Genomic DNA, 23735 nt, shown 5'->3' with positions numbered 1-23735 from the left:
TCTTGGAAAACCAGGTTGCCCCCAAAACCTGGTTAAATAAATCCGGAATCAATGGGAGAGAGTATCTATTTTGGACAGTGATTTTATTTAATCTCCGGTAATCAATACAAGGCCTAAGACCACCATCCTTCTTTTTAACAAAGAAAAACCCTGCTCCCATAGGAGAGACTGAAGGTCTAATATGCCCTTTAGCAAGGCTCTCCTTAATATAATCCTGCATAGCCTTGCGTTCGGGCCCTGAAAGATTATAAATTCCACCTTTAGGAAATTCGGCACCCTCAATTAGCTCTATGGCGCAATCATAAGGTCTATGGGGGGGTAGAACCTCTGGAGTAAGGGACGAGAACACATCAGAATATTCCTTAATAACAGAGGGTAATGTATTAGACCTTACTGAAACCCCAGCCTGGACCACGGACAAGCATGAGTCACACTTAGGTCCCCATTTCACCAACTCTCCTTTGGACCAATCAATTGTGGGGTTATGTAAATGGAGCCAAGGCAACCCTAGTACCACCTCAACCGGTAGGTTCTCCAGGACTAGAAGAGAACATCTCTCAGAGTGGCACACACCCACGGACAGAGAAATTTCAGAGGTACATGACCTCACCGTACCACCAATCAGGGGAGTAGCATCAATAGCCATGACATGGATAGGTGTAGGTAAAGCAAACATTGGAATACCCAATTTACAAGCAAACTCAAAGTCAATAAAGCTGGCCGCTGAACCGGAGTCAATAAAGGCATTACCCGGCCACTTATTAACCCCCAGAGAAATTGTTATGGGTACCAAAAGCTTACCTTTAGAAAAATCAGGGTGTACCTGGTCTTTAGGTTGTCTTGCTTTAGAAGACTTGTCAGAGAGGTCCCTCTTAGGACACTTGTTGATCCAATGGCCAGGATCTCCACAGTAGAAGCACTCTCCGCGTCTGCGACGAAGATTACCCCGGGTCATGCCAACCTGCATGGGTTCCTCGGTGGAGACCTCAGTGTTGTCCCTGGAAAAGGCCTCTGGCTGGACCACCATCTGAGAACTGAACTGTCGTTCTTGTCGTCTCTCTATAACTCGTCTGTCAAGTCGGACAACTAGGGTCATCATCTCCTCTAAGGTCTCAGGAATTTGGTAATTGACCAATAGATCTTTTAAATTATCAGATAGACCAGACCTAAACTGACTCTTCAGGGCTGGTTCATTCCATCCTGAGGGGACACTCCACCGTCTGAATTGGGTGCAATACTCTTCCGCAGGGCGATGGCCCTGAACCAGTGCCCTATGAGCTGTCTCGGCTACCAGGGCCCTGTCTGGTTCGTCATAGATGGTACCCAGGGCCTGAAAAAAAACCTCCACAGAAGTTAGACAACTGGCCCCAGGAGGTAACGAAAATGCCCAGTCCTGGGGATCACCCGTAGTAGAGAAATGATAATCCCCACGCGTTGGCTCTCGGGACCGGAGGACACGGGGCGCAAACGGAAGTAGAGTTTGCAATTCTCCTTAAAGGAGAGAAACCTCTTCCGGTCTCCAGAAAAGGGTTCTGGGAGCTTGATCTGGGGTTCAAAATATGGACTGGAGGACAGAGGAGTGGAAGAACCTTGCCCTAACTCACAAGAACGGAGTTTCTCTCCTAGCTCCTGCACCCTCTGTGTCAAGTTAGAGACATGGTCAGTCAGGGTAGTAAGAGGATTCATGATACAGTGGTTATTGGGCCTGTTAATCTGTAACGGTCACGTCCACACACACACAGGGGGAAGGATAGTAACCACTGCGCTCCACCCTCACCCCTGGCCCTGCCTACTTGCCTCACGAGTCCTGATGACAGGGGACAACTGGACGGCAATCCCTAACTTAGGATATGTGCAGGGAAGACAGACAAGACAAAATACGGAACATGAACGGACCGGGTCAGAACCAAGAGAGCTACGCAGTACAACGGATTAAGCAAAGAATGGTCAGGAGAAGCCGGGGTCAAATACCAGGAGAGTAGAGAAGTACAAGAGGAGTCCTAAGAGAGTAGTCAGGTGGGAGCCGAGGTCACAATACCAGGATGTATGCACAGTACAGGAGGAGCAGGCAGAGGATCGTCAGGGAACAGGATCAGGTAAATATTCAGTAGTCCAACAAATAGCCAGGAGCCTAGAAATTAACAGGCAACCTGTAGCCAGCAGGCTGCCTGTATTTATAGTGGGGAGTGAGGGTCATGTGACGTGGCCAGCATCACATGACCGACAGACCAACCAGTCGAGCACCGAGTGATCAGCTCGGCGCTCAAGGCAGACTAGGAGCAGGGAGCCACCCAGCTAGTAAAGCCGCCCTGGGAATGAGGTCAAACACAGAACCTCATTCCAAAAGCTAAGCAACAGTTCTGCGGGCAATGGGGGACCGAGTGCACCTTCGGAACCCCGTGACAATGGGGCACCACCAGCAAGGCCAGATCTATTCATTGGCCTCAGCCAGAGGAGTGTGGAAATCCTCCCCAATCCTGGCTTCGTTAATTTTGACAAAGTGATGTTTTGGATACTGATGGAGACTGGAGGATAGGCAAGAAGAAAGAGAGTGTGCTGTGCCAGTTTGGGTCACTCTTCCAGTCTGCCTACCCAGAAATCTTGGGGTCAGGTTATGCGCCAGAGACTGGCAAGAATGTAGGTATGCCTGAACCTGGTCATAGAGGTGGGAGCTGTCGACTTGTTGACTGCCATCAGCCTGGTGTGGAACATGTAAAAACTACTTCATTATGTGGAGGAGACTGAACTGGCTGCTGCTGTTGCAGCTTCTGCTGCTTGTGGTGACGGGAGGGGGGTAACTCTGCGGGGGGGGGGGGTGGAGAGGGGCCTCTCTTTCAGACATACTGGGGGGAAGCTGCATACACAGAAGAAAAGAAAACAAGGAGAAAAAGAGGGAACCAGTCCTTCGGTGCTGCCAGTGTATAGAGGAGTTCTTAAGGTGTAGCGCCCCCTTGCACAAGCCCCCTCATCAGGACAATTTACTAATTAAAACACAAGTTGCATGTACAGCGTTTTGAAAACAAACTTTTGGCATGCTAGCCAGGTGGTGGGGAGGGGTTGGACCCGGGAGTGTTCTGCATGATTAGCTGCAGTGATGTACAGCCATGGGCTGGGGCTATGAATGTAGATCCCTGCTGATGATATGAACCTTATTTGTCATTCAGTGGGGGAGCAGTATATGCATATAGTGCAGGTCTCTATAGAGCAGATCTCTGTCTGTTTGATACGCCTGCGCCTGCAATCGGCATGTATTAAGATGACCTTCTAGTGAGACTGTATACTTAGTAACATGTTTGTATCTATTTATTGCTTTTGATGGTATACTGATACTCTATTACTTAGAATGTTACTGGTTGGAGGGCTGATGGCTGTTGACCGCTGGAGGATCAGCACTGACTGCACTGACATATTTGACATGATGCGTCGGTGGATGTCTGCACGTCATCTATTGTCATCTGTGTACAGTGGAGACTCTAGAAACAATATATAGAGGGGGCACATAAGATACCACAGTCCAAAATGCGGGGGCACTAATAACCGTATGCTGCCACAGCACCAGCACAGCCTGCAGGACATCACAGAGGCCTGGGGTCTACATTATAGCACCACTACATTTACATTTATTTAATATCAAAAAGCATCATACATAACTAAAAAAAAAAAAAAAAAAAAAAACATTTTTTACTCTCCCTTTAAGCAAAAGCCAGAATATAATAAAACACAAAAACAGACATTAAACTACATTTATAATAAAACAATTTACTTACAAAAGAAGCTATTCAGCTGTCTGCTGTGCCGTCCTCTGCTTGCTTCCACGGATTCTTTCCCCTCCTTTCTGTCTCTCCTCAGTGCGCAGGCCCACTGTTATGGGGGATCTGTGGATGACACACTGTTATGGGGTATCTGTGGATGACACACTGTTATAGGGGATCTGTGGATGACACAATGTTATGGGCATCTGTGGATGACACTGGTATGGGCATCTGTGGATGACACTGTTATGGGGGATCTGTGGATGACACACTGTTATGGGGGCATCTGTGGATGACACTTATTGGGTATCTGTGGATGACACACTGTTCTGGGCATCTGTGGATGACACGGTTATGGGGATCTGTGGATGACACACTGTTATGGGGGATCTGTGGATGTCACAATGTTATGGTCATCTGTGGATGGTACTGGTATGGGCATCTGTGGATGGCACTGTTATGGTGATGGGGGGGTAACGGAGGGAGGAAAGAGAAGAACTTGTGGAGGGGCCAGGGGGTGTACTGGAGCCAGCCAGTCCCCCCTTCACATTATTTATTAACCCCATTCAGCAGTCCCCCGAAGGGTTAATAAATGCTGTAAATGGGGGACTGCTGAAAGGGGTTAATCACTACTGTGAAGAGCCTTTCACAATAGTTATTAACCCCTCAGCAGTTCCCCATAATTTATTAACCCCTTTCAGCAATTCCCGGCGGCCCACAGCACAGACCAGTTAGTACCTAATTTCCCCCCTAGTTATTACAGTGACAGGTTCCCCCGTTAACAAACTTCCCCCTTTCAGTTTCAGCAATCCCTTGGCAATTTCCCACCAATAAACCATTATCATCTTTACTGATGATCTGGGAGGATGGAACATGGGATTAATCCAGACCAGATGGAAAACAAAGTTACCCTCCTGGTGGGACAATACTGCAACATGATGACATTCAGATAAGGTGGCCACAGCAAAGTTTTTCAGTCTCAGAGACTCAGACCAGTAGGAGCACTAGAGCAGCAGCCTTGACTACCTCAGCGCAGCTGCACTCCTGAGAGTCTGTTGTTTGTTCCTCCTTCCACTTCCCGCCGGGGCCGCCACGTCTGCAAACCAAAATTGACTGGAGCGAATCTGCAGGCAGCGTGTGATGTCAGTGTGCTCTGCGCAGTGACTTCGGATCATGTGATTATACTTAACTTAAAGTGCCCTTTACCTTACAGTAGTCTTGCCGTCGCCGACAGTCGCCGTGTCACCCTAACTACTGTTACTAGTACAGACCGTCACCTGGGCGTCAGTCAGAATCAGCAGGGGGGCAGGCAGGGGGGCAAGGAATAACCTAGAGGGGTCAATTGCCCCCCTTGGCCCCCTGTAGCAACGCCTATGTCTGTGTATTATGAGTTAATGGTAAAGTGGTTGTAGGCAGCCTGGTGTTAGAGCGCAACCAGGTGAAGAGGACCGCTAAACCCACGTACTGTCTTACAGGAGGAGATCGCGACGCCGTCTCTCCCTGTCACGGTCATGCCGCAGAGAGACCAACCCGTGGGCATAGATGAGTATCCTGTCTCCTCGAGCTCCTATATTCGCAATTGGCCACACAGCTTGGGGGGTACAATGACGGTCACTATATGCACAGATGGGTAGTAGATGAGTAGTAGATATGTCCACTATGTTCATAAATACGGCCGCTATGTGAATAGGTAGGTAGTCGATGATAGGTGAACGTTTGGGGTATAGAGGAGTATACGCTCATGGGTGTGGAGCTCTTTGCTGAATGCATAGGTGGCTGGCTCTGGGGGGGTACTGTTAGGATGTCTGTGTCCAATGGATGTCTTTCTACCTATATATATAGTTCTGAATTTGTCATGGGATAATGTTGCTCTGTGCGCTTATGGGTTCTGGTGCCAGATTTAGTGGGCACGATGTATACCTCATGGCTCTTATGTGTGTAATATAGTATGGTAGCGAGGAGTATGTTATAAAAGACTTGATTGGGCTACCTTACATGTAATTTCTGTAATCGACAATCCAGTGCCTTTGTGGTTTGAGTGGAAGGTGTGTACTTCTGTAACAACATCATTAGTTGCGCATATAATTAGTGTTTGGGGCTTGGATTGGTTGTCATTGGGTCAAGTAAAGATAAATAATAAGGCCTGACGCAAATAGTTAGAGTTCAAAATAAAGCGTGTAAAATAAAGATATAAAGAGTTTTTTTGGGGTATATATATATTTATATATATTTTTATATATATTTATAAATTTATAAAAAACAACAAAGCAATAGGGTGGTCTACGATTAGAACTGTATGTTAAAAGATGGCAACTATAAAAAGGAAAAGTTCATTAAAACCAATTTTTGAGAGGGATATTTATGCTGTGTGCCTACATGTTGTGTCAATTATAGATGATCTGTTAAATTTTTATATGTTTAATTACCCACACTTTATTATTAGTTCCTTTTTTGTATATATTTATTTTTCTTTTGTTTTTTATTCGTTTTATTTAATTTGTTTGTTTGTGTGTTTTTATTTTATTTTATTTGTCACAGGATGGTTTCACTAATTTTATTGAGTCCATGTTGGCACAATGCAGTAAGGCAGGCAATGTTCTCCAAGCATTTGCTAAACCCAGACTCATTCATCAGACTCATCTCAGGTGGTGAAGTATAATTGATCACTCCAGAGAACATGGTAGCTCCCATTTCGTCTAAAGGCCTTTCTACAGATGATACAGGTGATACAAAGTCTGTGATCTTTTCTTCAAAAATTGGAGCGCTCCAGTACGAAAATCTTTTCATACAGAAACCGCCGAGCACAGTTCTTGTGATACCTGGACATAGTCACGGACTAGAGACACGTTTCAGATCACGTGAGACGCGGCGTCCTGGGATACGAACAGTCCGGTTACCAGTCTTTACGATACTCTGCTGCGGACTAAGCCAGGAGCACGCCAAAGACCACGCTACTCCAGCGTTTGTCCACACATACAACATAAGACCGTGCACAATCAGGTATGCGGTATCTATATCTACTTTGAATACCATCTGGGCCAAGGTAAGACTCATTGCTACCTTAGAGCATACAGCACTTTATCTGCATATTGAATTGGACTAGAATCAATCAATAAGTCATTTTGGGAACCTGCTTCTTTCAAAAGTCCTTTTCAAAATACGGACATAACTCACTACCGCACACCCAATGCGGCATTCCTCTCTATACAGCACTTGAAAGGAAGGACATATAATCTGCATTTTTTCATTTTTCTATCATTAGACCCATATATATAGGAATATTATCGAACACCATCGATTCTAAGGACTTTTTATGGGAATATTTTTCTATGATTATTTTATGATTGTTATTGCAGTGTCTTATTTTGCCGCGCAGCGTTCATTTTTAGCCATGTATTTTGGTGATTTTATTGTTATTTGAATTAAATTGTGTGATCACTTTATACTGATTTTATTCTTTTATTCATTTTACTGTATTTTTCCGTATTACTCCACACATACAGAGTGCCAGCCTAGTCCATTTACTCACTCCAGAGAACATGTTTCCACTTCCATATGGCATTGTGCATGGTGATGTAAGGCTTGCATGCCAATGCTCAGCCACGGAAACCCATGAAGCTCCAAGCACACAGTTTTTATGCTGATGTTTATGCCAAAGGAGGTTTGGAACTCTGCAGTTATTGAGTAAGCAGATTTTTGACGACTTTTATGCACTATGCACCTCAGTGACTCAGCTCCACTTAACTTTACATGTGAATGAGTTGTTGTGGTTCTTAACTAGTGTTGGAAGCAAATGCCCTGCCGAACACTTTTTTATTTGAGCATCGCGATGCTCGGCACCTCGCGGTGTTCGGCCGAACACCGCGTGTGCTCGAGCGCGATGCTCGAGTTTCCTTCCCACATGTTTGTTGGCTGCTGCGCAGCCAATAAACGTGCACGGAGGTACTGGCACTCACTATAATGCCGTAGCCATGTTGGCTACTGGCATTACAGTGATTGTGTAGTGTCCCACTATGTAAATGTGGGCACTACTCAAGGGTCAATTGGGTCACGTTGTTCTCCACCTCTTGTGGAACATGGTCATGGTATTTTATATTGCATTTTAATGTATGTTGTCATATTATCTCCTGTTTACCAGGCCTGTTAGGGGTGTAGTTCCTCCTCCTAGGCAGTAGAGGGAGCTAGGGAACCCCCTAGTACATATAGTTAGGCCCAGACAGGAAAGTGTCAGTCTGTGTGTGTTCAGAAGCCAAGTGTGCACTTTAGCCAGAGAGGAGCTGAAGAGCAGGTTCAGACATGCAGCTAGATAGCCCAGGCTCCTAGCTTGCATCCAGGAGAAGAGTTGCCTCCTAAAGATATATAGCACCTTAAAGAAGTACAGAGCAGAGCCAAGGTTATTTCCAGCCAAACAGAGAGCTGAAGGGCAGAAGGATATTCTATAGCAAGGAGACATATACCAGAGGAAGGTTTCTCTACCCAAGGATAAAGCCAGCAATAGGGCATACGGGCCTTGGAGAAAGCCAGACAGGAACTGAGGAGAAATACAGCCTGATCTGTAAGTGTTATCCCTCTGAGTATCTTGCAAGAACATTGCCTGCCGTTTTATATAAAGCCTGCCTGTTACAACCTTTTACATGTGGAACTGCCTAAAGACTGTAAATAGTTGAACTGTTCAGTAAAAGGAAGTTTTGGTTCACTGCAACTGGTGTTCCTCAATTATTACTACCATAAATCGGTGTGCCACCGTTACCGACACTGGCATCACAAACTTTAAGGGATCTTGCCACAGGCACACTAAATCTACAACACCCAGGGCACCTCACCTACCACCTGGCCTGGTCCCTATACACAGAGAGTGCCCCAGAGGATCCATGTGCCAGCCTCTCCATCACTGCTGTATGCCTGCCCAGGGTATATAAAAACTGTGAGTACCAAGAGCAACCCTCGGTTTGTTAACTACCCCTGTGACCTCACATTCGCTCACCCTGCAGGGCTGCGTACTGCATATTTTGGCGTCACGAACAGGATGCAGAATATTCCTACGCCATAGTGGAATCTGAACTGTGTGCCATTATTGCCTATAAAGTGATAAATGCCCTATCTGTTATTTGAAAATTGGCCAAAAAACTGTGAAAAATCGCGGTGTGAAAACTGTATATTGTGGACTGTTTGCCACTTCTTAAGTCACCGCTTGCTGTCAGTGAATGGACAGCGTTATGCTTAAAGATGGCCGCCTAAGCTGACTGAATTATTGCTGCGCCATCGCTGTGTTTTGTTGGCGGCAAGAATTTGGCGCCTTCTGCTGAGAGAGCGGGAAGGACTGTATTTTCGCGCCACCGCCTGTAATTTGCATGTCTGCCAATATGGACTCCGCCTCCCCATGTTGGAGTACCTAGGGGGCGGCCTCCCGGTGCAGTGGTAGGTCTTGTGTGAAGTACTGCGTGCCGCCCTGTTGTGTGCAGAAAGTGGATCGAGCATGTTGCAGAGGGGAGAGTCTCCAGCCGGAATGGCCTTACCTGTAAGCGAGACCTCAGAGCCTACAATGATGGAAGAGAGAGAAGCACTGCCTGCCTATACTCTGGGACCGGAGAGGCCAACCTGCTTTCCCCTGCGTGCCTTGGCTCGCGTGATGGATTTATAAAACCCTCTGCGCAATGGCCCTTGTTGATGGCCGAGATATGCGCCCCGGCAATACAAAAGACGACCAGAATTTTTTTCTCGCAAAGATGGTGTACGAGCGCCATGCAAACACCCAGCCCCATCTGGAGAGAAGGATGGGGGTGGTGGTGACGTTCGATAAAAGCCAAGGATTCGGGTTCATCAAGGACTACTCCACAGGTCGAGACATTTTTGTGAATCCGAGGTCTGTAAAACGCAGCTACCTACCCGAACATTTGCACAACCTCCGCAAAGGAGAAGAAGTGGAGTTCACCCCCGCTGAGGGCCTGAGAGGTCCGTATGCCACGGCGGTAGCCCGTCCCAAGGCGGGACCAGAGGATTGGGAAAAGCCTGAAGAGCCCACCAGTCCGGAATGCGAGTAAGCGAGCCCAGTGGAACCTGCTCACAATACGTACCAGGAGAGGGGTTCCTTCACCGGCCCCAATATCTTCTGGCAGCCTACAGTGCTGGAGAAACGGGTGAGTCTCTTTCCCTCACCTAAGTTGCCCCGCAGGGAGAAGACACAAGCTGAGATGGAGAACATGCAGAGATTCCATGAAACCCTTGATACCCTGCGGCGCGGAAAGAGTTCGGATCCAGCGCCTGAACCTGCTGCGACTGTACCGGATCCCTGCAGCGGAGCATCGCATGAGACGCTAGAGGACCAGATTGCCAGGTTAGAAATCCATCACGATGGCCTGTGCCAAATAGCTGTGTCCAAAGTGGCACCAATACCACAGGACAATAGCGATTCTTCTAAGAACTCTGATGTCCTCGGGCCTGCAGTAAAAGATCCCGTCACCACCAGCTCAGGGGACCACCATCGCTGTGCCCACCATTGCTGTACCCGAGAGACTCTGTTGTACCAGGAGTCGGGTCCGTCACATAAAGCCGGCGACACCCAGACCCATGGAGCCTCCTGCAGCATCAACCCCCAGGCTTGCGGAGCCTGTGCAATTGACAGGCCCATTTATTCTACAGTTGCCTGCTAAATTTTGTGGGCCCAGCCAAGTATTGATCCACACAGGCCACGACTCAGAGTGGAGCCAGGATGCACCACATCTGATGACCAGTATGAACTGGATACATACCTGTGAGTAGGCCTGCTAGGCCATGATTGCTGATGGACCCATATATGTTGAGTTTAACTGTTTCAGGACAGGAGTCCTATGTTTTGGCACAAGGAGCTGCTGCCAGTTTTCCCACGGCCCAGTGGTGGTTGAAAGGCCACTGAGAATACCAATTGCTCTGCTGCCATACTGTTTACCAGGATATCCTGCCTGCTTTCAGTGCCAATCCAAGTTGTGCCTGCTTTTTCTGTTTTGAACCTTCACCCTTTTTAACCCCCTTTTCAGGTTGAATAGGGGATATTGCAGCACTACTTTTTTATCTACCAGGACTTATCAGGGGAAAGTATCCCTGCAAGGTGGAGTTTTGCGCTGTGACTTTTATGTGCAATCTTAATTCAAGAACTGTGCCCAGAGATGACCCCAACGCATGTGGGCCTCTGAGATGCTCTTTTATGGGACTATTGTATTTTATTATTATGGACTATCCTGGTTATTCCTGATATGCTGTTTCAGGTCAGCGCCCCTGTTCCCTGTTCTATCCTGCATGAAGATAACGACGCCCCTTTTCACCGCACTTGTTCCTTTGCTAGTGGAGCTGCCTGGTATTTTTATTGCAAATGTAGATGTATGTGCCTGCTTTGCATTTTTGTCTTTCAGGTCACAGTTTCCAGCTGGGCGGGCCCCCTGTGTTGCGCCGAGGACGGGCAACTTCAAAGCAACGGCGTATGTAGTGTCCCACTATGTAAATGTGGGCACTACTCAAGGGTCAATTGGGTCACGTTGTTCTCCACCTCTTGTGGAACATGGTCATGGTATTTTATATTGCATTTTAATGTATGTTGTCATATTATCTCCTGTGTACCAGGCCTGTTAGGGGTGTAGTTCCTCTTCCTAGGCAGTAGAGGGAGCTAGGGAACCCCCTAATACATATAGTTAGGCCCAGACAGAAAAGAGTCAGCCTGTGTGTGTTCAGAAGCCAAGTGTGCACTTTAGCCAGAGAGGAGCTGAAGAGCAGGTTCAGACATGCAGCTAGATAGCCCAGGCTCCTAGCTTGCATCCAGGAGAAGAGTTGCCTCCTAAAGATATATAGCACCTTAAAGAAGTACAGAGCAGAGCCAAGGTTATTTCCAGCCAAACAGAGAGCTGAAGGGCAGAAGGATATTCTATAGCAAGGAGACATATACCAGAGGAAGGTTTCTCTACCCAAGGATAAAGCCAGCAATAGGGCATACGGGCCTTGGAGAAAGCCAGACAGGAACTGAGGAGAAATACAGCCTGATCTGTAAGTGTTATCCCTCTGAGTATCTTGCAAGAACATTGCCTGCCGTTTTATATAAAGCCTGCCTGTTACAACCTTTTACATGTGGAACTGCCTAAAGACTGTAAATAGTTGAACTGTTCAGTAAAAGGAAGTTTTGGTTCACTGCAACTGGTGTTCCTCAATTATTACTACCATAAATCGGTGTGCCACCGTTACCGACACTGGCATCACAAACTTTAAGGGATCTTGCCACAGGCACACTAAATCTACAACACCCAGGGCACCTCACCTACCACCTGGCCTGGTCCCTATACACAGAGAGTGCCCCAGAGGATCCATGTGCCAGCCTCTCCATCACTGCTGTATGCCTGCCCAGGGTATATAAAAACTGTGAGTACCAAGAGCAACCCTCGGTTTGTTAACTACCCCTGTGACCTCACATTCGCTCACCCTGCAGGGCTGCGTACTGCATATTTTGGGGTCACGAACAGGATGCAGAATATTCCTACGCCATAGTGGAATCTGAACTGTGTGCCATTATTGCCTATAAAGTGATAAATGCCCTATCTGTTATTTGAAAATTGGCCAAAAAACTGTGAAAAATCGCGGTGTGAAAACTGTATATTGTGGACTGTTTGCCACTTCTTAAGTCACCGCTTGCTGTCAGTGAATGGACAGCGTTATGCTTAAAGATGGCCGCCTAAGCTGACTGAATTATTGCTGCGCCATCGCTGTGTTTTGTTGGCGGCAAGAATTTGGCGCCTTCTGCTGAGAGAGCGGGAAGGACTGTATTTTCGCGCCACCGCCTGTAATTTGCATGTCTGCCAATATGGACTCCGCCTCCCCATGTTGGAGTACCTAGGGGGCGGCCTCCCGGTGCAGTGGTAGGTCTTGTGTGAAGTACTGCGTGCCGCCCTGTTGTGTGCAGAAAGTGGATCGAGCATGTTGCAGAGGGGAGAGTCTCCAGCCGGAATGGCCTTACCTGTAAGCGAGACCCCAGAGCCTACAATGATGGAAGAGAGAGAAGCACTGCCTGCCTATACTCTGGGACCGGAGAGGCCAACCTGCTTTCCCCTGCGTGCCTTGGCTCGCGTGATGGATTTATAAAACCCTCTGCGCAATGGCCCTTGTTGATGGCCGAGATATGCGCCCCGGCAATACAAAAGACGACCAGAATTTTTTTCTCGCAAAGATGGTGTACGAGCGCCATGCAAACACCCAGCCCCATCTGGAGAGAAGGATGGGGGTGGTGGTGACGTTCGATAAAAGCCAAGGATTCGGGTTCATCAAGGACTACTCCACAGGTCGAGACATTTTTGTGAATCCGAGGTCTGTAAAACGCAGCTACCTACCCGAACATTTGCACAACCTCCGCAAAGGAGAAGAAGTGGAGTTCACCCCCGCTGAGGGCCTGAGAGGTCCGTATGCCACGGCGGTAGCCCGTCCCAAGGCGGGACCAGAGGATTGGGAAAAGCCTGAAGAGCCCACCAGTCCGGAATGCGAGTAAGCGAGCCCAGTGGAACCTGCTCACAATACATACCAGGAGAGGGGTTCCTTCACCGGCCCCAATATCTTCTGGCAGCCTACAGTGCTGGAGAAACGGGTTAGTCTCTTTCCCTCACCTAAGTTGCCCCGCAGGGAGAAGACACAAGCTGAGATGGAGAACATGCAGAGATTCCATGAAACCCTTGATACCCTGCGGCGCGGAAAGAGTTCGGATCCAGCGCCTGAACCTGCTGCGACTGTACCGGATCCCTGCAGCGGAGCATCGCATGAGACGCTAGAGGACCAGATTGCCAGGTTAGAAATCCATCACGATGGCCTGCGCCAAATAGCTGTGTCCAAAGTGGCACCAATACCACAGGACAATAGCGATTCTTCTAAGAACTCTGATGTCCTCGGGCCTGCAGTAAAAGATCCCGTCACCACCAGCTCAGGGGACCACCATCGCTGTGCCCACCATTGCTGTACCCGAGAGACTCTGTTGTACCAGGAGTCGGGTCCGTCACATAAAGCCGGCGACACCCAGACCCATGGAGCCTCCTGCAGCATCAACCCCCAGGCTTGCGGAGCCTGTGCAATTGACAGGCCCATTTATTCTACAGTTGCCTGCTAAATTTTGTGGGCCCAGCCAAGTATTGATCCACACAGGCCACGACTCAGAGTGGAGCCAGGATGCACCACATCTGATGACCAGTATGAACTGGATACATACCTGTGAGTAGGCCTGCTAGGCCATGATTGCTGATGGACCCATATATGTTGAGTTTAACTGTTTCAGGACAGGAGTCCTATGTTTTGGCACAAGGAGCTGCTGCCAGTTTTCCCACGGCCCAGTGGTGGTTGAAAGGCCACTGAGAATACCAATTGCTCTGCTGCCATACTGTTTACCAGGATATCCTGCCTGCTTTCAGTGCCAATCCAAGTTGTGCCTGCTTTTTCTGTTTTGAACCTTCACCCTTTTTAACCCCCTTTTCAGGTTGAATAGGGGATATTGCAGCACTACTTTTTTATCTACCAGGACTTATCAGGGGAAAGTATCCCTGCAAGGTGGAGTTTTGCGCTGTGACTTTTATGTGCAATCTTAATTCAAGAACTGTGCCCAGAGATGACCCCAACGCATGTGGGCCTCTGAGATGCTCTTTTATGGGACTATTGTATTTTATTATTATGGACTATCCTGGTTATTCCTGATATGCTGTTTCAGGTCAGCGCCCCTGTTCCCTGTTCTATCCTGCATGAAGATAACGACGCCCCTTTTCACCGCACTTGTTCCTTTGCTAGTGGAGCTGCCTGGTATTTTTATTGCAAATGTAGATGTATGTGCCTGCTTTGCATTTTTGTCTTTCAGGTCACAGTTTCCAGCTGGGCGGGCCCCCTGTGTTGCGCCGAGGACGGGCAACTTCAAAGCAACGGCGTATGTAGTGTCCCACTATGTAAATGTGGGCACTACTCAAGGGTCAATTGGGTCACGTTGTTCTCCACCTCTTGTGGAACATGGTCATGGTATTTTATATTGCATTTTAATGTATGTTGTCATATTATCTCCTGTGTACCAGGCCTGTTAGGGGTGTAGTTCCTCTTCCTAGGCAGTAGAGGGAGCTAGGGAACCCCCTAATACATATAGTTAGGCCCAGACAGAAAAGAGTCAGCCTGTGTGTGTTCAGAAGCCAAGTGTGCACTTTAGCCAGAGAGGAGCTGAAGAGCAGGTTCAGACATGCAGCTAGATAGCCCAGGCTCCTAGCTTGCATCCAGGAGAAGAGTTGCCTCCTAAAGATATATAGCACCTTAAAGAAGTACAGAGCAGAGCCAAGATTATTTCCAGCCAAACAGAGAGCTGAAGGGCAGAAGGATATTCTATAGCAAGGAGACATATACCAGAGGAAGGTTTCTCTACCCAAGGATAAAGCCAGCAATAGTGCATACGGGCCTTGGAGAAAGCCAGATAGGAACTGAGGAGAAATACAGCCTGATCTGTAAGTGTTATCCCTCTGAGTATCTTGCAAGAAGATTGCCTGCCGTTTTATATAAAGCCTGCCTTTGGCTGGACGGAATGCATTATCGGGTGCTATATAGCACCCGATGACTTGTGGTTTGGCTCAGTCTTAGTCAGGGAGAGCTGCAGCAGAAGGGACAGATAGTGTAGGGACAGGAATTGGTTTCTTTAATAGGCAGGTTTTACTGGTGAAAGGTGCTAGAGACCTAAATGTCCTTTTAAGGACTATTGTTTTATCTGGCTGTCATATATATTATTAGCGCAACCTGCGCTAAATTTCATGCAATTGTTTGGCCGCTGCTGACAGTGACAAAACCTCTGCTACATCTGTTGTGTTACATTTGCGCTGTGAAATTCAGCGCAATTGTTTGGCCGCTGGTGGCAGCAACATTACCTGTGCTACATCTCCTGTTTAATGTTTGCCCATCCTAAATATCAGTGACATTCAGTCTAATTTATTTGCGCATACACTTTCAAAACCTTTGCTACTGTACATGTGACATACTTGCAAGCATATATACTATTTGATATGCTGAAGGCGAGCAGTAAGGGACGGGGAAGCGGCCCTGCTGCTGATGGTGCACGCAGAGGCCGTGGCCCTGTGCGCGGTGAAACTGTGCCTGCCAGAGCACAAGAAACACACTCATCCACGATACCTAACTTCATGTTCCAGTTTGCAGTGCGGCGCAGGACACCACTCTCGACGTCACACCAGTGCGACCAGGTGGTCGGTTAGATAGCAGCATATAATGCTTCCAACCAGTTAAGCACCACTCTGTCTTCCACAAAGTCCAGTCTCAGCAGCCAAGAGTCTGGTCAACAGAATCCTCACCCTGATCCTCCTTCCTCCCACCATGGAGAGTCTTGGCAAACAAGTGATCCCACACTCGGATATTCTGAGAAGCTCTTTTCATTGCCATTCCTTGATTTGGCCTTCTCGCCAAGCCCGCTTGAATAAGGGCATTAGGAGATCTTGTGCACTGATTCCCAAACTCTTGAGCATCCACAGAAAAAGATGACTGTGGTGAATGGCAATTAGTGTTTCACGAGGTGGATGATGATGATGAGACACAGTTGCCAATAAGTCAACGGCAATTAGTGTCTCAAGAGGTTTATGATAAGGATGAGACACAGTCATCAATAAGTGAGGTTCTTGTTAGGTCAGCAAGTCAGGAGGATGACCAGAGTGAGAAAGTGGAAGAGGAGGTGGTGGACGATGAAACCACTGACCTAACCTGGGAAGGTGGCAAGCCGAGTGAGGACAGCAGTAATGAGGGGGAGGGATCCGCAGGGATCCGATTCTAACAGGCTGGAAGAGGCAGTGGGGTGGCAAAAGGGAGAAGGCGGGCCACACCAAACAGGCCCGCAACTGTTTCCCGGAGCACTCTCTTTTGGCAATCTCCCTTGCCAAGGGGTAGGTGTTCTGCAGTCTGGAGTTTTTTTGAGGAAAGTGTGGACGATAAAAGAATTGTCATTTGCAACCTGTGCCGTACCAAAATGAGCTGGGGCGTGAATACTAGAAACCTCACCACCACCAGCATGATCCAACACATGGCATCAAAGCACCCTAATAGGTGGGCCGAACGCCTGGGTCCACAATCTGTGTCTGCGGGTCACACTGCTGCCTCCTCTTCCCCTGTGTTATGTGCTGGCCAATCCCCTGTCCAAGGCGCAGGCACGGATGTCTCCCGCCCTGCACCTGTACCTTCGCAAGCACCATCATCTATTACATCCACTTCTGTTTCTCAGCGCAGCATACAGATGTCCATACCCCAGGCCTTTGAACGAAAGCGCAAAAAAACAGCCACCCCCCCACAGGCCATAGCACTAAATGCGCACCTTTCCAAATTGCTGTCCCTGGAAATGTTGCCATCTAGGCTTGTGAACACCGATGCTTTCCGCAGCCTGAGGGCGGTGGCTGTCCCTCCTTTACGTGGTCCCCAGGCGCCACTATTTTTCCCGGTGTGCCGTCCCCACCTTTTACACCAGCATGTGTCCCGTAACATCACCCGTGCCCTTATCAACGCAGTTATTGGGAAGGTCCATTTAACGACTGACACATGGACAAGTGCTGGTGGCCAGGGATGCTACATTTCCCTGACGGAACACTGAGTGAACATTGTGGAGGCCAGGAGCGAGTCATACCCTGGGATGGCACAGGTGCTACTGATGCCAAGGACTGCGGGCCCTACTTCCATCAAGATTTCCGCCACCACCTACATTAATGGCTGCAACCCCCCTTCTCCTCCTCCAGCTTCTCTTCGACTTCCACCTCTGAATTCTCATCTTGCAACACCAGTCAGCCATCAGTCAGTAGCTGGACGCAGTGTAACACTGCAGCGGGGAAGCAGCAACAGGCCTGCTGAAACATATTTGCTTAGGTGACAAACAGCACACCGCCGCAGAGCTGTGGCAGGGTATAAGGGACCAGACTGAGCTGTGGCTCTTGCCACTTAACCTACAACCAGGCATGGTTGTGTCTGATAATGGCCGTAAGTTGGTGGCGACTTTGGAGCTCGGCAAGCTCACACACACACCATGCCTAGCCCACATGTTCAACTTAGTGGTTCAACGGTTTCTCAAAACCTACCCCAATTTGCCTGAGCTACTGGTGAAGGTGTGCCACTATTTCCAAAAGTCATCTGCAGCTGCTGCCGGTCTGGCAACGCTGCAGCAGCGCTTGCAATTGCCAGCTCACTGACTGTTGTGCAACCTGAGCACGCGCTGGAACTCCACGTTTCACATGTTGGCCAGGCTTTGTTGGCAGTAGTGAAATACCAGCTGCAACATGGTCGTCGCCTTTCCAGTCAACTTCCGCTCTTCACAAGCGATGAGTGGGCAAGGATGTCTGACCTCTGTGAGGTTTTACGCAACTTTGAGGAATCAACACAGATGGTGAATGGCGATGCCGCTATTATCAGCGTAACCATCCCACTTCTGTGTCTACTGAAACGCTCGCTGCTCACAATGAAGGCGAACTCTTTGCATGTGGAAAAGGTGGAAATGAGGGAAGACAGTACACACGGTGATTGCCAGACCACCCTCCTTTTGTCTTCTCAGCGCGAATTGGATGATGAGGAGGAGGAGGAGCAGGAGACGGTTGCCTCCGCTACAGAGGGTAGTACCCATAGCAGGTTTATTTCATCTGTTCAGCGTGGATAGGCCGAAGAGGAGGAAGAGGATGAGGAAATTGAGTCATCCTCCTAATGAGGACAGTAAAGTCTTGTCTGTTGGGACTCTGGCACACATGGCTGACTTTATGTTATGCTAACTTTCCCTTGACCCTCGCGTTTTACGCATTTTGGCCAACAACAATTATTGGTTGTTCGCCCTTCTCAACCCCCGCTACAAAGGGAACTTCTCATCTTTCATTCCTGTGGTGGAGAGGACTAGCATAATGGTGCAATACCAGAAGGTCCTTATGGAAAAATTGCTCCAAAAATTTCCATCTGACAACGCTGGCGGCAGAGTACGTAGTTCATTGGGCAACCGAGGAGGGGAAACGAGGGGAACACACAACAGTTCCAACAGAGGCAAGGCAAAACTCTCCAAGGCCTGGGACAGTTTCATGACACCGCGCCAGCACCCTCACCCTGATGCACAGCCTAGTGTCACAAGGAAAGAGAAGTTTTGGAAGATGGTGAAGGAGTACGTAGCAGACCGTGTCAGCATCCTCAATTATCCCTCTATGCCTTACAACTATTGGGTGTCCAAGCTGGACACATGGCACGAACTGGCGCTCTACGGTGGGGGCATAATAACTGATAAGCGCATCCGACTGTCAACTGAAAATGCTGACAGGTTGACTCTTATCAAAATGAACATGGCCTGGATTGCCACTGACTTCTGTACTCCACAAGAGGAAAGCGGCTGAACATAAAGGCACTTTAAATGTGGCTATTATGGTATATTGGTATATTAAATACACTATATTCCCATTCACTCCTTCCACCACAAAAAAGGGTATATGGTTCAATCTTCCTTTTCTCGTCCTCCTCCTCCATCAACATGATTATTAGGCTGCCCTTGCTCCTAATGTTTTTGAGGGTCAGCTCAGCAGCAGACCCTCACCCCTAATTTTTTAGATGGTCAGCTCAGCAGCAGACCCTCACCCCTAATTTTTTAGATGGTCATCTCAGCAGCAGACCCTCACCCCTATTTTTTTTAGATGGTCAGATCAGCAGCAGGGCCTCGCCCCTAATGTTTTAGATGGTCAGCTCAGCAGCAGACCTTAGCCCCTAATGTTTTAGATGGTCAGCTCAGCAGCAGACCCTCACCCCTAATATTTTAGAAGGTCAGATCAGCAGCAGACCCTCACCCCTAATGTTTTAGAAGGTCACATCAGCAGCAGACCCTCACCCTAATGTTATAGAAGGTCACATCAGCAGCAGACCCTCACCACTAATTTTTTAATGGTCATCTCAGCAGCAGACCCTCGCCCCTAATTTTTTAGATGATCAGATCAGCAGCAGGCCCTCACCCCTAATGTTTTAGCTGGTCTTCTCAGCAGCAGACCCTCACTCCTAATGTTTTAGAAGGTCAGATCAGCAGCAGACCCTCACCCCTAATGTTTTAGATGGCCAGATCAGCAGCAGGCCCTCGCCCCTAATGTTTTAGATGGTCACCATCAGGCCCTTGCTCCTAATGTTTTTGAGGGTCACCAGCAGGCCATCAATCATAATTTTTCAAATGATGCCCTCCTTTATGTGTAACAAAGGGTGTATTGGAGTGCCGGCTCCTTGTAATTTTTGGCAGCATTTTCCCTTAGTGCATAGGCTTTATGAGTGTAGGAGTCCCACTACCTGAACAATTGTACCACCATGTGAATGAGGCCCTCCTTTGTCATATACAGGTTGTATCAGAGTGCCTCTTCCTTGTAATTTTTGGTAGCACTTGCACTTTATATACAGGTAAATATACAGGAAAGAATGTTTCTTAACAATTTTTCCTCTAAAATCGATTTTATCTTTGGTTTGGTATGTATTATTGTCAGTCTGTAAAAGTGGCGTACTACTTGGACAACATCGTTCCCAGCAGCGACCTGGGAGTCCAAGATGTATCTAGACATCCCCCCATGCTGTTCCCGAACCATTTCAGTGGTGTTTCCATCAATTTCTGACCTTTTCCTATGAACAAGACACCCTCCCCTCTTCAGAGCACAGCCATCTTGATTGAAGATCCCCCCACAAAATCTCGTGCACAGTGATGTATGACATCACCACGCGGGCCAGAGTGATGACATCATCATGCATCACGCAAGATTTCATGCGGAATCTTCAATCAAGATGGTTGCAATGGCCTCTTTGTGCTCAAATGGATAAGGTGAGCATTTTTTTATTTATTTTTTTACTGGTTAACCCCCGACAGCCCTCAATGATCATCTCAGATCAGCAATTAACGTGGCATCTGAGGGTTTCAATGACGGGGAGGTGCAATCACCATTACACGTCATTGCGCACGCTACTCTCAAAAAAATGCACTTCGTGATGAAGTAAGTGAATGTCTTCGCTCAAGACTACTCCTCATATATGACTGCCTGCTGCATTACAGAAGTGAAGGGACAGCATGGAGAGCGGAGAATGACATCCTGGGGCATAGAGTTATCCTGCTGTAGAGAAGGCCATGGGTGGTGGCCTCGCCATCCTCACTAAGCAGAGAAAGCAGTTTCTTCTTGCTTAGATGCTGTCATAGCGGGGATGGGGCCAAATAGTATTAATAGGATAGAGCCCATTGCAGAATTCTATGGTCCTCCGGTGGGCCAATCCAACACTGACTGCATGGCTAGATGCTTGAGTGTATACAGTCGTGGCCAAAAGTTTTGAGAATTACATAAATATTGGAAATTGGAAAAGTTGCTGCTTAAGTTTTTATAATAGCAATTTGCATATACTCCAGAATGTTATGAAGAGTGATCAGATGAATTGCATAGTCCTTCTTTGCCATGAAAATTAACTTAATCCTAAAAAAAACTTTCCACTGCATTTTATTGCTGTCATTAAAGGACCTGCTGAGATTATTTCAGTAATCGTCTTGTTAACTCAGGTGAGAATGTTGACGAGCACAAGGCTGGAGATCATTATGTCAGGCTGATTGGGTTAAAATGGCAGACTTGACATGTTAAAAGGAGGGTGATGCTTGAAATCATTGTTCTTCTATTGTTAACCATGGTGACCTGCAAAGAAACGCGTGCAGCCATCATTGTGTTGCATAAAAATGGCTTCACAGGCAAGGATATTGTGGCTACTAAGATTGCACCCCAATCAACAATTTATAGGATCATCAAGAACTTCAAGGAAAGAGGTTCAATTCTTGTTAAGAAGGCTTCAGGGCATCCAAGAAAGTCCAGCAAGCGCAAGGATCGTCTCCTAAAGAGGATTCAGCTGCGGGATCGGAGTGCCACCAGTGCAGAGCTTGCTCAGGAATGGCAGCAGGCAGGTGTGAGCGCATCTGCATGCACAGTGAGGAGAAGACTTTTGCAAGATGGCCTGGTGTCAAGAAGGGCAGCAAAGAAGCCACTTCTCTCCAAAAAAACATTAGAAACAGATTGATCTTCTGCAGAAAGTATGGTGAATGGACTGCTGAGGACTGGGGCAAAGTCTTTTTCTCAGATGAAGCCTCTTTCCGATTGTTTGGGGCATCTGGAAAAAGGCTTGTCCAGAGAAGAAAAGGTGAGCGCTACCATCAGTCCTGTGTCATGCCAACAGTAAAGCATCCTGAGACCATTCATGTGTGGGGTTGCTTCTCATCCAAGGCATCCAAGGGAGTGGGCTCACTCACAATTTTGCCCAAAAACACAGCCATGAATAAAGAATGGTACCAAAACACCCTCCAACAGCAACTTCTTCCAACAATCCAACAACAGTTTGGTGAAGAGCAATGCATTTTCCAGCACGATGGAGCACCGTGCCATAAGGCAAAAGTGATAACTAAGTGGCTCGGGGACCAAAACATTGACATTTTGGGTCCATGGCCTGGAAACTCCCCAGATCTTAATCCCATTGAGAACTTGTGGTCAATCCTCAAGAGGCGGGTGGACAAACAAAAACCCACAAATTCTGACAAACTCCAAGAAGTGATTATGAAAGAATGGGTTGCTATCAGTCAGGAATTGGCCCAGAAGTTGATTGAGAGCATGCCCAGTCGAATTGCAGAGGTCCTGAAAAAGAAGGGCCAACACTGCAAACACTGACTCTTTGCATAAATGTCATGTAATTGTCGATAAAAGCCTTTGAAACGTATGAAGTGCGTGTAATTATATTTCACTACATCACAGAATCAACAGAAACAACTGAAACAAAGATCTAAAAGCAGTTTAGCAGCAAACTTTGTGAAAACTAATATTTGTGTCATTCTCAAAACTTTTGGCCACGACTGTACACCTATGCTAATGGGACTGAAATTCTGAATGGAGTACCTGAAATTAATGATTAAAACCTGTGCCAAAATACTAACAATTTAACTTCCTCATAAGTCATGTTACAAAATTACTGCAAATAAGTATTGATGTTTGTAGTGCCTTAAAATATAAAATAGCTAAAGAATGTGTTGTCTCTCCTTTCCAGTGGTAGTGGTAGTATTATAATTGGAATATACTAAGGTTTATTAAACCATGACCTGTAGTAATTTTTTGGTGTTTTTTTTTTTTTTTGTGAAATTGACAATGTCTTTACTTCTTTTTTAAAGGAGACTTTTTTAATGATCCTTTACCTGAGGCAGACCTGTTTATCGTGGCCAGGGTTATTCATGACTGGACAGAAGAAAAATGCATCAAACTACTGACGAAGATGTATCACTCTTGTAGACCTGGTAAGCCCATAATCTGCAGGAAATCTATGTGATGTAAAATATGTTTGTGATTAAAAAAAAAAGACAAAAGCATTCTAGCAGTTATAACTTTACTGGCTAATGAGAAAAAATATATTTGAAAACTTTTGGAGAACAGAGGCTCCTTCATCAGGCAGGTTTACAAGTGAATTACCCAGAGAAAAGCAAATTTTACCCAGAGAAAATAAAAAAATTAAAAAAGTTACAGACATTTGTAGGTGGGGCAATACATCATTAAGATAAGCCATGACAATAAAACTTAGGTTGTTGTTACAGATGGATAGACAAAAAAAGTTAAGATTTGAATGGGTTGTGTCACTTCAGCAAATAGCATTTATTATGTAGAGAAAGTTAATACAAACCACTTACTAATGTATTGTGATTAACATAGTAACATAGTATATAAGGCCAAAAAAAAGACATTTGTCCATCCAGTTCGGCCTGTTATCCTGCAAGTTGATCCAGAGGAAGGCAAAAAAAACCCTGTGAGTTCCAAGCAAATTTTTCCCACTTAAGGGGGAAAAAATTCCTTCCCGACTCCAATAAGGCAATCAGAATAACTCCCTGGATCAATGAGCCCTCTTTAGTAGCTATAGCCTGTAATATTATTACACTCCAGAAATTCATCCACGCCCCTCTTGAATTCTTTTATTGTACTCACCATCACCACCTCC

The 23735-nt window shown here is 47.1% G+C and overlaps 1 protein-coding gene across 1 annotated transcript in view; it reads left to right on the top strand.

Moving 5' to 3' along the window:
- The window catches only part of LOC120993678 (acetylserotonin O-methyltransferase-like), a 350706-nt gene that overhangs the window by 290563 nt on the left and 36408 nt on the right, over window positions 1-23735 (top strand). Inside the window, exon 7 of the mRNA XM_040422157.1 lies at window positions 22921-23043. Coding sequence (XP_040278091.1) covers window positions 22921-23043 — 123 coding nt within the window. The remainder of the gene's footprint in view (window positions 1-22920; window positions 23044-23735) is intronic.

Source organism: Bufo bufo, chromosome 3 (genome assembly GCF_905171765.1).
Source record: "Bufo bufo chromosome 3, aBufBuf1.1, whole genome shotgun sequence".
Lineage (NCBI taxonomy): Eukaryota > Metazoa > Chordata > Amphibia > Anura > Bufonidae > Bufo > Bufo bufo.
The sequence above is the reverse complement of the archived record's forward strand: the minus strand, read 5'-3'. Positions and strand labels throughout refer to the sequence as shown.